The 15,119-nt window shown below is 39.7% G+C and overlaps 3 protein-coding genes across 5 annotated transcripts; 1 reads left to right on the plus strand and 2 right to left on the minus strand.

The window, feature by feature from the left end:
• Positions 1 to 1,748: 1,748 nt before the first annotated feature.
• Positions 1,749 to 11,443, minus strand: LOC107038711. The gene is made up of 3 exons (XM_015257967.1): positions 11,158 to 11,443; positions 6,795 to 6,946; positions 1,749 to 6,484 (listed from the first exon to the last, which is right to left on the minus strand). The coding sequence occupies exons 1-3, from the start codon at positions 11,441 to 11,443 to the stop codon at positions 2,150 to 2,152; spliced, it is 4,773 nt and encodes a 1,590-aa protein (XP_015113453.1). The 3' UTR covers positions 1,749 to 2,149.
• On the plus strand, positions 8,040 to 11,168 carry LOC107038712 (RWD domain-containing protein 2A). Its single transcript, XM_015257968.1, has 3 exons — positions 8,040 to 8,479; positions 9,634 to 10,074; positions 10,798 to 11,168. Exons 1-3 carry the CDS (start codon positions 8,285 to 8,287, stop codon positions 11,032 to 11,034), a joined length of 873 nt encoding a protein of 290 aa, XP_015113454.1. The 5' UTR covers positions 8,040 to 8,284; the 3' UTR covers positions 11,035 to 11,168.
• A 1,073-nt stretch (positions 11,444 to 12,516) lies between the features above and the next one.
• On the minus strand, positions 12,517 to 14,953 carry LOC107038701 (anaphase-promoting complex subunit 10). 3 transcript variants are annotated; one of them, XM_015257945.1, is made up of 3 exons: positions 14,719 to 14,953; positions 13,878 to 14,130; positions 12,517 to 12,853 (listed from the first exon to the last, which is right to left on the minus strand). In XM_015257945.1, exons 1-3 carry the CDS (start codon positions 14,741 to 14,743, stop codon positions 12,562 to 12,564), a joined length of 570 nt encoding a protein of 189 aa, XP_015113431.1. In that variant the 5' UTR covers positions 14,744 to 14,953; the 3' UTR covers positions 12,517 to 12,561. The 3 variants fall into 3 exon arrangements, with proteins under 3 accessions (XP_015113431.1, XP_015113433.1, XP_015113432.1); XM_015257947.1 differs by lacking the exon at positions 14,719 to 14,953 and adding an exon at positions 14,629 to 14,714; XM_015257946.1 differs by lacking the exon at positions 14,719 to 14,953 and adding an exon at positions 14,600 to 14,694.
• Positions 14,954 to 15,119: the final 166 nt, after the last annotated feature.

A 15,119-nucleotide genomic window follows, 5' to 3' on the forward strand; every position in this document is an offset into this window, starting at 1 on the left:
TTTCTTCCCCACTCCCAATATTCACTTTTTCCAAAATTTCTTGTCTCAATATTTCTCAAAGTAAAATTCACAAAATACGACAATTGAATTTTTCGCATGTGCTGTCACCCGAAATTGAAAAATAATTCGAAATAAATTGTCATTTGCTCAACGTAGTGCTCATTCAATCTCATTCAAATAATGGCGGAGTTTATATTTATAATCTCAGATATTTCAATCACACTTTCTCATGGCCCAAGGCTGTCGCATGATCCGGTCTCTGAGCATCTGGGTTCTTATCATTTGTTTGATTCAACAAAATCATTAATGCAACAGTGCCGTATCGGATTCGTGGAAAACCCGATGTAGATTGTGAGCGATTCTCTATTAAAGGAGATACTCAGGGTCACGCGCCTTATTATCGTCATTCATAGACGGAGTCATAACGACATTCTCGAGAATAAATATTTATCAAATGTTTATTAATATCATTCCTTCAATAACTGAATACCATGAAACACGAACAAAAAACCGGAATAATCAATTATCTTTTATACTCCTATGATATTGAAGAAGCAAATAAACGAATTAATTTCCAACATATGAGCTTCCAATGAAGATATCGTTTTGATGATTTTTTCCATCGAGGGAGTACTTGTTCTAGTCGTCATCATAAAAATTTAGTAATTGAAAATAATTGCATTTTTGGTATAAAAAATCAGCAACTTCTCCAGAAATATTGTACTGTAATAAATATTTAATAATATCATCAACCAAAATAAACATCAAACAATAGTAATTAATTATCTTCATTCGATTATTCGATTATTCCCGAATGAAATCACAAAAACAATTCAAAGATTCTATTGTTAACAACAATTCCACAATTTCTGACAACATAATATATTGTTGACAATGATATTATCATTGTCTAGTAAATCTCTCGTAACACAATTCCTTCAATAACTAAAGGAAATAATTTACTGATAAAATAACTATGTTCGTCATTACGGTCGTTATGACAAAAAATATTATTCGACATACGGCCCAAATAGTAGATTACACACCTTGGCCAGTAAAGTAAGGAATGTCTCAGATCACATGTAATTGTCGGCCGAGGCGAAGCCGAGGTCAACAAACATGTGATCTGAGACATTCCTTACTTCACTGGCCAAGGTGTGTAATCTACTATTTCTAGCTCATATGATCGCAGCCTGTGCTTTCGGCTCGGGCTGCAAGCTCATATTCGGCAGAAAAGTTTTTTTCGGCCTTGTGACAAAATACTGTTTCGCCATTAGGCCGAAAAAAATTTTTCTGACGAATGTAATTTTTGCAGACCGAGGCGAAGCCGAGGAATGCAATTGCACGAGTCAGAATAGTACATTTCGATACGAGTGAGACGGAATTTTCACGAGTGTGAAGTTGTTGGCAATCACACGAGCTGAAAATTCCCGTCTCACATGCGTCGAACAATATTTTTTGACAGTGATGTTACGTTCAACGAGTGGCCGAACTGTGCCTTTTTCATTTACTCATAAACGAAAAGTAAACGAAAAGTAAACGAAAAGTCTTTTTGTTTACTTATAAACGGAAAGGCGCTTTTCGGCACGACGTGGACATAGCAGGAGTGTCAAAATTGTATATTTCGTAACAAGTGCAAAAAAGTGTGATATAATCCCACGAGCTAAAAAACATTTTTTCACGAGTTACGAACAATATTTTTCATCACAATGTGGCGGAAATTGGACTTTTAGGCACGTGGAGCGTGCCGAAAAGTTCACTTTTCGTCACAGCGTGATGAAAAAGTTGTTTCTGGCTGAGTGACGAACATAATTTTTCTTCCAAATGTCTGTAAACGGCGTTTGATGGACACGAAGTATCCGCAAAACAACGTTTTACAGATGGTATGATGAAATAGCTACTTTCGTTACAAGGCCGAAAAAAACTTTTCTAACGAGTGTGATTGTTACAAACCGAGGCGCGGCCGAGGACTGCAATCACACTTGTCAAAAAAATTGTTTTCGACCTAGTGACGAACATAATTTTTCTTCACAATATCCGCGAACGGCGTTTGACTGACACAAAGTGTCCGCAAAACAACGTTTTACGAACAGTGCGCCGAAAAACGGTTATTCTGTTCCTCCGGAATACCAAAACCATTTTAAAAAAACTAATTCCCAACATAATGCGCCTTCAACAAAGACGTTGTACTGCCATCCCTCAGTTGCACATACTGTTCCCCAGCATGCTGAAAGATCGCGATCTCCCCCTTGAGATTCGCCTTGAAGACCCTCGTCGTCCCCACGACTCCACCGAGTCTCCAAACCCCATCATTCCTGAACAGCAGCAACTCATCGCTGAGTCCAGAGCCCAAGGCGAAGTGTTCACTCCCAGGAATCACGTGTTCCTGGAACTCCCTCTGCCCCCGGTACCTCAGTACCACCATGTTCTCTTGCAGCCCAAGGACAATCCACACGGACCCCATGTACGTAGCCACTGCCCCTCCCACGATACCTGGAATCTGAATCTCCGCTTCCTTCGTCATCTCCAGTTTCTCCTCATCAAACGAGTAAACAGAGACTCCCCCAAGAGACCCCGAGGTGACGCACACAATGCGAGGACTCCCATCAAGAGCCCCTGCCTTGAGCTCCAGAACTTCACTCGCATTGAACATCCCCGAGAAATCGAAGATCCCCGTGTTATTGCAATGCAGAAGATAATTGTCAACATGACAATCCCCCAACGCCTCGAATCTCACGGACTCATTAACCAGAACCTCGATCAACGGAGTTGAGTTCTCCTCGGTCATCTCCAACTTATCGAAATAAAAGGCCCGATCTTGCAGAGCGAGGTCAATGGCCTCAGCCAAACGCGAATAATCCGACAGTTTCCCCAATAAATTCTGCATACGAAGGGTCGAGAGTTCGGCTTCCCCGAGACCGCTCAGCTCGACTCCCTGGACCAAACCGTCGATCGTCAGATTTCCCAGGACGTTCAAGCCATTCTGGAGGACGATCGGGGTTTCGATCACCTGCAGAGGGGAGTTCTTCTTCAACTGATAGACCAGGAGTTTCGTCAAGTCCACGTCGTTCACCAGACCCTCCGTGACAATCCCGAGAGCTACCAATCTCCCTTTTATCACCTTCCTCCCTGTTATCGTCTGGTTCGAGTGCTTCAGCAAACAGGACTCGATGTGTTTTCCTCTGATCGTCGAGGTCAGATTCAGAGACTTCATTTTCATGTCCTTGAACGTCTTCTTTCCCTTGATGACCACCAGCTCCTGGTAATTGGAGGCTCTCAACGTATTCCTCGCGAAATCGTTAAACTTGAGACCATCGATGTTGGTTGCTTTCAAGGTGTCAACGATTATTCTACCAGTGATCACATTGTTCCTCGAGTCAGTCCTGAGAACCTCATTATTCAAATCGAGATCGTTTACCACGCCGTTAATTTTTACGCTATCTTGAACGATGATCTTCTCGAAACTCCAAGGCAAAGAGACCGTTTGATCGCCGATTATCTTCAGGGAATGATGCTCGAGGTCGTAGAAACCGGTTGAGGGAGACGAAATCAACTTAGAATTATTCGATCCAATTATTTTGACTGCCTGAAGAGACTCGAAGTGCATTTTCCGAGGTATCTCTTGGTCCAACGATTTTGAGAGAATCTTCTTGGGCATCTCGGACCAGGACCCGAACATCGGAGTGTTCACTTCGCCCGAGACATCAACAGGACCTTCCAAGGTCACATTTTTCAGGGAAATAAATTTCCCCCTCAATTTTGCCGGCTTGTTCTTCATCCAAATCTCTCCAGCTAACTTCTCCAAATTCACGTTATTGATGTTCTTGATATTTGGTTCGCTGACGAATGTGACATTCCCTGTTGCGATGAGTTCCACAGGTGCATCAGCTGGTGGAAAAGGTAGGGCATCTGGCATGACCAAGTGCTTGGTGCTCAGTCCCCCGCTGACGGTTTTCGCCCCGAAGTTTCCCTTCAGCGTCTTCACGAACGGAATGTTCGAAGTAGAGGCCGTAACACTCTCGACGTTGAGTCCTCCGAGGAAGGTGATATTAGTCAAAGATATCATGTCATCGATCTCCACCGCGTTTTCAATGAAGTTCAGCACGTCGATCCCATTGACCCGTGTCACGTTCACGTTCCCCAGAGTCTCCAACCGTCTGATGTTTTTCGGTAACGGGATCTTGAACCCTTCCTCAGCCCTCAAATGCTTCACCCTGAGACTCTTGACCCTGACAGGGCCCTGGAGAACCCCCGGTGCAGCCCATTTAGCCCTGGACTCGTACAACCCAGGAAGATCGACATCAGCGACCTCGGGAATCCTTGCCTTCGCGGCCTTCACCTCTCCGGTGATGGTCTTGAGCTCCCAGGGCACCTCCGCCCAGCTCCTCACGGCGTCCGCGAGGACTTCGTCCAGCTCCCAAGCCCCGAATATCCCCCCCGCAGTCAGCGATCCCACCCTCGCGCTGTTCAGAGTGATGTTGGTCGTGTAAATGTCGTGGGTGAGGAGTCCCACAGCGCAGGCCTTTCCCGAGACAACCGGAAGCGGAAGATTGCTGTAAGTAGACTGCGATAGAGTCAAATTGCGAGCAGACTTCCTCCCGGTGATGTTCAGCCTGGAACTCCGCGTGATCCAGTTCCCTGGGGTCTCAGTTAGTGTCACGTTCCCCCACTCGACCCGTTCACTGAGGAACCTCATGTGAACAGGAATGCTCTTCGATTTGAGGGGAAGAGCGTTCCTCCGGATCTCCTTGTAAGACTCTCCGTTGGGCCCCACCAGGTCGTCTCCCTCCAGGAGCTCAACAACTTTGATGTTGTCGAGGTAATAGTGACCCTCGAGGACCAGTGGCTCCAGGACTTCGATCATAGGTATCAATCTCCTGGAACCTTCCCCTCCGATCGTCCCCCTCAGGTGAATGAGCCCCGTGATCTCCGCCCTCGAAACCGTCAGGTCTCCCGTCATTGTGACGGCCTCACCGTTCAACGGGAGAAGATATCCCGATGGGGTTTTCAACTCGTCAACTGTTATGTTGGTGAATCTGAGCTCCTGCCTCGTGGAGTTCCAGGCTACGTCCAGGTCCAGGTCTCCTTCGTCAGCTTTCAGAGAGTCGAAATGGATTTGGCCTGTCATGGTCTGGGTCTCACCAGTCGTCTTCAGGGTGTCCTCAGCGAAGGCGTTGAAGGAGAGTCCGTTGACCGAACCCGTGACTTGGACTTCTTGGTACTGGACAGCTGGAATGGGGCATCGGAAATTGGTGACTGACGAGGCTTTCACGGTTTTGAAGGCCATGTTGTTGGTGTCGCCAGGGGTGCGAAGCTTGTCCATGAAGTCCTGGGCCATCGCTGTTTCCGTATTGTTGGCGATGACCTTGGACATTACTTTCACTTTTTTAGCGGAGAGGTTCGTGAAGACGGGGTTGTCCAAGGAGACGACGGTCTCGAGGCGGCGGTTCGCTTCTGCAAGACGAGAGAGGACTCGCTTGTAGCTGTTCGTGATGTTCACGAACTCCTGGGCGTCTCTGCCGTTGACGTTCGAGGCGGTCAAATGCTGGATGTGAACGTTGGTGAAGACCAGAGGGTGTTTCAGTGGAGGGATCTTCGGACTGGGTGTCTCCAGCGATCTTAGTGAAGCTCGGCACCAGAGTAGGATGTCGTCTTTGATAGTCTGAAAGCTCTTCGTTGTTCTCCAAATCATTCGGTGGAATGTCCAGTCATTTTGGTCGCTCTTCATGGCGAGGACGAAGAGCCCTCCGGGGAGGAAGGTGGGGTAGACTTGTGTGACTCTGGGGACGTAGATCTGGAGGTCTGAGAAGCGCCAGCCGTCGTACTGGAAGACCTTCATACCTCCGCACTTCTGGATGAAGAAGAGGAGATCCTTTCGGTCGCTCGAGAGAACCTGCACCTGATTGGTACCTTCCAGCTTCTGGAAGGGAACGTATCGACGCTTTCGTTCCTTGTAGATTATCGTGGAGTTCTCCTCGGCGAGGACTAGGAAGTGTTCCCCGAAGATACCGTTCTCGCGTTGGAAGCCTATGGCATCTTCGGAGGACTTGAGCTCCTGGGTGATGATGAATTTGTCGGATTTCAGTTGGAAGGAGATTATTCTTGTGGTCGGGCCGGTGGCTGCGAGGATCATTGAGCCACCGGTCTGCAGGGGGATGAGCTTCTCGGCACCAATGTCCAGGACCTGGATCTGGTCGAAGTTGTCCCCCAGCCAGACGTAGATTATTAGCTGGTTGGGGGACGATACCCCCAGGTAGAGACGATTCATCCCTGTCCAGAGGGCTGCGTGCCTCGCTCCGGTCGTTGGGAGGGTTTGCACTTGAGAGATGAAGAGTTTCGTTTCGAAGTTGAGGGATAATTGGAGGACTTTTATGATGCCGGTGGATTGCCGGATTATCAAGAGACTGGACGAGTCGCTGCTGTAGGTCAGGATCTGTTCCCCGTTTGCTAAGGGGAAGAAGTGGACTGGAATTTTGTTCTCGTCCTGGAGGATTAAAAAAATATATTATTGGATGAATTTAGGGAATCCTGACGAGTTACTCGATAACGCGTGAAACAATTCAATAGAAAACCTAGTGAATTCGCCAGAAAATTCTATTGAAATTCTATAGGAATTCTATGGGATTTATATAGGATTTCAATCAATCAAAAAATCATTGACTAGTGATCAACCAACGATCGACCGAGTGAACAAGTCAAGCCCCTGTTGAATTCCTATCGAGTAGCTATAGATCGATCTGCTAGGAAAGTTGTTGTTATTGTGGAAATTAGTTTTTTACATAAAAATTCTTTACATCGGAATGAAAGAGAGAGACTCCTTCCGGATTAATTACAGCGGTGAACCAATGAAGCTCTGATTGACTTTTTCTTATGAAGAAGGATACATCCGTGGCGACTGGAATTCTGTAATTCGGTAGTGACTCGAAGTCGTGTAATATCGACGATTCTGGGAACAAACGAAAAATCAGGATTTGTAATTGCGATCATGAGATATTTTGTGGAACACTCCACAGTAATTATTAATTGTCAATTTGCCACATTTCGCTTATTATTACACATACGATGGAATTCTATTGAAAAAATCGACACCTCTGCACATTTTTGTCAATAGGGAAAATTATTATCATTAATATTATTAATATTATTCAAATCAGATCGACAATTTGTAGTGCACTTATCGGGATAATTACAAGTGACGCAACGTAAAAATATTGAAATAACTATTTTGCAAATACACAATGCATGAAGTAAATGTAATGCAATAATGTCATTTGATCATTACAATTCTTCATATTTTAGTGAAAACACCAGAGCCGGACGAGAATCAATAAAAAGTATTCGGTCGCAGATCTAAAATAATATTTAAGACGACCGTAAAAATACTTTCGTTTTCCTAAAATTCTTCATTTTTCCCCGAAGCAATTTTTTTTTCTCAACTAACAGGAAGATACAGTTTTAAATTTAATAGAGTTGAGTAGAATTTAAGAAATATAATAAGTTAGTACCAGTGAAGATTCCAAAGAGAAACGATCGAGACAACGCTAAGTTCTGATCTCGCCCTTTCAACCAGCTATCCGTTCAACATTATCAAGTTATTATAAATTGCAATAGTTATTGTTGTAGACTCTAGTTTTGTGGAGCATTTCATTAACATTTTATGTTGTTAATTATTCAGTGAGTTTAAGTGAATTGTGGTTAATTAAGCAATCCTAGACTGTTGACTTTGATGAGACTTGATAAAAAGTGTAAAATTAATTACAATAGTACACTTTTTGATTCTGTTGCTTCGGGTCACCCGTTGCCAGCAGCCGTGCCGGAGAAAAGATTGACGTCCCAAGTACTATACCTGGGCCCTCCCAGGGGAGGGTCAACATAAAATTAATTCGACTATACATTTTAATAGTCAACCGCCCAATTGACCACATCAATCGCACTATCGATTCAAAAATTGCCGGGACATCAAGAGGCTCTCGACGCATGCGCACTAACTTCCAGTTCTCGCTCATCAGCTGGCGTCGTGTGTGCTCATCCAAGTGTTTTCAGTTTTTCACTGTCAGCTGGATCATCAGCTGTCTCACATGACCCCCACATGTGCATCAAAACACACATCCTATCATTTCAAAATATCAACAAAAAAAAAGCGAAATCGCCGATAGTGATGAACGATAGACTTTTCATTTTTTCAATTACCCAATTCACACGCAATTTATATCCGTGATTGCACGAAGTGTTTCTACAGTGTCATAAAAATTTGTAAACAATAGTAACAACATAAATTATCGCAATGGCAGACGTTATGAAAATCCGGGAATACTTGACGACTCAAGTTATTGAACTTGAGACGTTGCAAGCTGTTTATCCGGATGAATTAGTTATATCGGATCATGGTGCATTGGCTGACATCAATGCATTTATTTCTGGCGGGCATGATGATAGTCCTGGACGATTAGCATACTCAATAAAAATAACTGTGCCCGAGGTAAGTTTTTATCTCAGCAATGATAAACATTGGGATTTTTTTTTCTATTGTTTACCAGTGGGAATTCTTTCACGATTATTCCATTTATTTTTTATTGTCTGGAGCTCATTCTCAAGGAATTTATTTGCCTGTGGAGGATTGCTGATCAAGTGTTTTGATATCTCGTGTTTATTTATTTCAATAATTGGCTTATTTTAGGGGGAATCTCCCTGAAACTCGAAATTCTGTTGTGGCTACATATTGTTTGGACTGCAAACAGATAATTTGGTATCTGTTTTTTTACATTTTAAATAGATCATGATCGAAGAAAATCGACTTTTTTTATTTTCTCTTTTTTTCTCGCCTCTCAATAACAACTAAAAAAATTGTTTCGAGTTGTTGAGAAGTTTGTACAGACAGTTTTTGGATTAAATACTTTCTGTGTACAATTACAATCTTTAATCACTCAAAACAAACTTCTCTTTAAATGTTATGAAAAACCAAGCAAAAAGAGAAAATCGAAAAACAAAATTTCGTTATCTATTCAAAATTGAAAAAACCAGATATCTGATTTCATCCTTCAAAGTTCAACGAATATTGAAAAAGAAAAGAAAATTTCAAATCAGATAAAAATTGTGGTCCATGAAGCATATTTAAGGATATCCAAGTATCTTTTATAGTTTGGTACAATCCACACTATAAATTCAATTATTTTAAATCGTTCAATTTGTCAATTAAATTACGTGAGTAAGAAGTCAATAGATGTTGAAAAAAATCATGAGTATTCAGCGTCATTCAAATTACATCTTGCACAGAATGGTTATTTTTTTAAGCATACGTCGTTTACAAATAATTCATAAAAAATGCTCGTAATTATCAAGAATTGCAAATTTTTAATGACTTCATCAACCTTCCTCCAAAAGTAAACTTTCTATTGTTTTCAGATTTTCAAAATGTTTTTTAACAGTTCAATATTGAGATTCAAATTCAGACTTGCAAATTTTAAATAATAAAATCATTGTAAAATGTCCGCATTTTACTGAAGAAAAAATAGCTGAAGTACTTAGATATCCTCAAGCCTAGGAATATCCTTAATCCGTAATGAGAGAAAATGTTGCACTAAACTGAAATGATGAATAATAATATAACGAATATAATTGTCCTTTGCTATTCAGGGCAGTGTGGATCTCCACATAACACTACCACCAGATTACCCAGGTGTCAGTCCAGACGTATATGCCAGGGGTTCAGCCCTCGATCGCACCCAGCAAACAAAATTGAACGACGCACTGATAGGTTTTGCCAAGACTCAAGATCCCGATGAACCGTGCATTTATGTCCTCGTCTCCTGGATGCAGGATCACTTGGATAAATACTTAAAACACTCGAGGAAAAATAACGAGAAGGACAATAGGAAGAATAAGAAAAAGAGTACAAAACCGAAAGTTTTCGGTCGTTATTGGATTTACAGCCATCACATTTATTCCAATATAAAGAGGAAGGATATGGCTGATGAGGCTAAGGAGTGTGAATTGTCGGGCTTCTGTTTGGCTGGGAAGCCGGGGATTATTTGTATCGAGGGAGCTCTGGAGGACTGTGAATATTGGTGGCAGAAGGTACTATATTACCTCAATTAAAATACAAATTGACATCTCCGAATTTCAGGGAGAATTAAATTTTCATGGAGGCCTTTTTCAAATTCCATACTGCCCTTCAAAAAATTATTTACAAAAATTTCCCTATTCATCTCATCAAGTTGTTACCGTTGAAGCGAATTCTATTAATTTTTATTATAAAATATTATCTATTGAACATTTCTATTGAAAACAAATTAGTTGATTAAATCTGGAGTTCTCAAACAAGTCTGCCTTGTGCCAAACATGGGAAGTGTGCGCCGAGATTGAAAATTTTTATTGCAAAAATAGATTTAATATTTTGAAAAAAAATTTATTCTTTGTGATATTTTTAAACAACGAATTCTTGAGTCAAATTAATTCGTCATCATTCCTATGATTTATAAAGAGCCCAAATCTAATGGAGGCAGCAAAATTTTCATAAAGAACACATTTCTGAAACGAAAAGAGGGCTTCGAAAAAGGTCTCCACGAAAAATTGGCATCTCCTTTGAATTCTGGGATATTTTTCAAAAACTGGTTTCCAACTGGAATTTATGAATTCCATTCAGCTACTCCAATACTGTACTAATTTTTTGAATATCTTTAGATCCAATTTGGCTCTTGAATTTGAAGAAATATTTATCAAAACATATCCTCAAGTGCATTGTTTCATTAAAAATTCGTCCTATTTCGCTTCTAAATGAATTCTTCACTTCTGTTTCAGATAAAAGTGATGAACTGGCACAAAATATTATTAAAACTAGTTGAAGAAGAGAATTTAGACGGTAAAGATGTAAATACAATGCGTAAATTCACGGAATTCCAAGAAATATCATTCCCAACAACCGATAAACACAACGACATGGGACAACTGTTCAAATACCTAACCGAGCATCAATCCCAGCATGTGTTTAAAGATTTCTTCGGTGTAGAGGGAAAAATGACCAATAACAACAATTAATTTAAGCACACAGAAACTATGATATTTTTTTACTTTTCTTAAGAATTACCACAACGATTCCATTTTCTTTCTAAGTCCTTGTCAATTTATTGAGAGTTTATAAGTTATAATAAAGAGTGTTACCTGTTTCATAATTATCCTGTTGAAATAATTGTCTTCTGCTTCGCTGCCTTTTGTCTTTGTTGACTTTGTCGATGAACTCATCGATACGATTATCTATCGACTCGAAGGTTTCGTTACTTGCGGGTAATGAACCGAATTGGACTTTCAATTTTTCGAAAAAAATTGTTGTATCGTTTAGGGCTTTCTCTAAATCGTTTGTACCATTTTTTGCCACTGTGGGGTATATGAGGAGCAACAGGGAACAGTAAGCACTCCATATTTTTGGACGATGTAGATTGGAAAACATTCTCGAGTGGACTAATTTTGATTTAGAAACTACTCAGGGAATTTATTCACAAATCCAATGTTTACATTTGTCTCCTAGTGAATGGCCTCGAGGGTACGGGAAACGCTTTCAATGTAACACGTACTAAGACATTTCGTAGAAAAATTGTAGCAAACTCGTTAGATAATTCTATTGAATTTCCATAAGTCGTTGGCCCATTCTATTGAAAAATTCTGCTGGTTATCTGTGTTTTTTCCTCAATAGAAATACCTCGGCTCAATTTTTCATGTTTTTTTGTTTGATTTTTTAAATTAAAAGAGAAGCAAAACTGCGTGAAAACAACACGGAAAATATTTATTTCGTTCATCGACCTGAAAAATCTACAGGAAAATGATGAAAAATCTGATAAATATTATTATGTTATTAATACTCTGATGTATATAATGATATAATAGAATATTACTATAATTAATAATAATACTAATCCCTTGAAAAATAATATTAATAATAATAATACAATATTATTAATATTACATTAATATTATTTTTCTTCAGATATGGTTTTTGAGATGATATTGCTACATATTTGCCCTTTTCCTCCCTCTCAACCACCTTCATGTACGATCGCTCTTTCTTTCCCGTTATTCTTTTATCTCGTTTTCTAGTCCGCGGACGCGTCATTCCTTTTTGTATTTCTTTTTATTATTTATTTCGCCCCAAAATCTTTAATAAACAGTAATTTATTTTTAAAAGTGCCCATTCTTTACAATATAAATTCCTCCAAACGAACATGCACACCTTCAGTAATACTGATTCATATGTAAATTCGGTTAATGTATCCGAAACTTCTAGGGGAATTAACATGAGAAAAAAGTATCGAAAAATGTAGTGACTCTCAGGATGAAAATGTCTATTCCAGAATAGTATCGGTCAAAAACTAAAAGAATTGTCAACAGAAATCCAAAAAAATTTGTTTTCGAATCCGCTAGGTTTTTCGTGTGTGAATGATTCCATTATACCGTGGTCTGTTAAGATATCAAATACATATGAGCATTATTCGATGCTAAATAAGGACCAATAACTTGTAATGATACTTGCAAGTGAAAAAGCATTTATTGCCTAAATATAAAGAGTTTATTTTATCTTATGGTGGCATAACGTTGAAATTCATTGGTGAGGAATTGCCCTGGGAGGTGGGGGGCTGGGGGTCCCAGGATATCCTGAGCTGGACTGTGAACCTTTATCTGCCTCATGTGAGTGTCCCTGCCATTTTGATGATTACTTATCACAGCTATTTGTATCATGAAGGTTCTGATGGGTCTTTCGTTCAGGTCTTTAATGGGTATCACTACCCAACCACTTGGCTCGTTCAGGTCCATGACTTCTACCTCTTGGAGATCGTTGAAATTTGTGCCAGCTCTTATACTTATTCTGGGGATGAGGGAGAGTACGAAGAGTTGTATTGTGTTTTTATATGCGGCAATTTCATGAAACGAGACGAGATAAGTAAATTCTACGGTTAACCTTCGATGAATCTCTAAATTTGAAGGGAATATCACGTATGAAAAAATTGTATAGAAATTTTCTATATGGATTGCGTATAGAAATTCTATAGGATTTCCGTATATGATATTCGGATATTTCTATACGAATTATTTCTATAGAATATAAATTGAAAACATAAATTTTTACATAAATTTTTGTTTTCATATGAAAGATGTCTAAACGCTCCAGAGAAAAAAGTAGAGAAATGTCGCAACTTCATACGAAATGTTTCTATATATGTGGCAGTGGGTCGTATAGGATCAAACCTATAGAAATCGTAGACAAATGATTTGTATAAAAAATATCCGTATAGAAATATCCGAATATCATATACGAAAATCCTATAGAAATTCTATACGCACTCCGTAGTGCTGACCACACTATATTTAAAAAAATGAATATTTAGCGAATATTTTTAGAGTCAAATATTGCAGAAACTCTGTACTAGAAAATTTTACAAAAATTTCACAGTATTCGGAATTTATGAATCTACCACGGATTCGTTTTTTAAGAACATCGTACGAAGGCATTTCATTATTATCTCCTGAATTTTTTTCACTAGCTGGGGAATATTATAAACATTATCTATGAATAACATGAGAACAATCGTCAGAAAATTCTGTTTTCTTCGGATATACCTCAAGTCAACTTAGCTCTTATCTGAGTTTTTGAGCAATATCTCCAAATCTAAGGGACATAACGAAATTTTTGCAACATCTTTTTTGCAGTGCCCATTGAGTGCTACAGAAAAGGTCGTATGAAAAATTTAGTTATCTCCCTCAGATTCCGAGATATTCATTAAAAATTGGCAAATAGTCAAAATCGACTTGAACCATTTTACTGCTTCGCTATTGAATTATGGTCCAGCCTCCTCTAAACAAGAAAAATCATCGATTTTGCTGGTCATTACCTGCTCGGTGTGTAGCTCTCATCGAGTTTATAATCAGTATAAATACAAATATCCCTGATAGTTGTTTTCTTCCTGAACTGAATGTTCACTAGATGTGGCAGTTGGCCATCAGATTGCCAATAGGTATCCGTTAAATTATCACGAAGCTGATCAACTCCGAAACCAGGTTTGCAGCTGGATAAACTCCAGATCGCGTGATTCCCAACTTCCCTCACTCGTCCAGCAAATTCTTCCTGGACTGGATCCATCTCACCTGGCGAAAAGAATGATGAACACTTCATGCAGACAAACAAATTTTCTGGTTTCGTTTTCATTATTTTAGAAACATCTCTTAAGCCTTTTAAAGTAGCATATCCGGACTCCCCATGAGTCGTTGAGTGTAGTGAAGAAAAATAAAGTTAAAATGCCCGACAAAAAATTAATCCATCAAATTCTCTCTTCAAAAACAAATTATTTATCACAACTGTTTAACACTGACGATAATTGTCAGTTATGTATTATATAATGCATAAAATTTTCATTGAGAAATTTTTTTTTCTAGATTTTTCCTATTTTAATCTTCTCTAATATCAAAAAATTCATTTCCTCATACGACTCTGTGTTATTTTGCCACTTGTGAATTAATTATGATCAATAATACTAGACTGCCAATTGAGCACGAACTCTACCTGAATGTTTTTATTCATATCAACTTTCGTTTAGAATTTATGTCAGATTTTCACCTTCGAATTTTAATTTATGTTTATATTACTTTCAATCGAACAATCAATGCATCTTTCCTCCAACAAGTGCCTGCAACAGTTCTTTCTCTGGTTCTATGTTTATTCTGAATTTTCTGTACCTCCACCACTCGTTTTACTGCTCATCCTGACATTTGTTGAGGTTAACGCATGGCTCCAACACCCCTGAGGATTTCTGCATGCACAATAGGGAGTGCAGACGAAATAAATCACTCGTCAGGTGTTTTTTTTCTTCCTGAGAGAGAAGTACAGATGTGTTTACACCCCAATGCTCCCAATTGTTTCCCTCTGTTTTGTTTATTGTGTGGCAGTGGTGCTCAACTATGAGAATGAATTAGCGCCGATCCCCCGAAGTTTGAATCAGTGGAGGGAAGTCGTTACTATGGTTAAATCGATCGATTCTTCACGTTTGCTAATCACAACATTGCTCGCACGTAGTGAAAATTCATTCATAATGTCCAGTAGTGTTGAAAGATGGAGAGAAAAACGAGTTTTCGGGGCT

Source organism: Diachasma alloeum, unplaced genomic scaffold (assembly GCF_001412515.2).
Source record: "Diachasma alloeum isolate Michigan unplaced genomic scaffold, Dall2.0 Dall_scaffold_00286, whole genome shotgun sequence".
In the NCBI taxonomy this organism is placed as follows: domain Eukaryota; kingdom Metazoa; phylum Arthropoda; class Insecta; order Hymenoptera; family Braconidae; genus Diachasma; species Diachasma alloeum.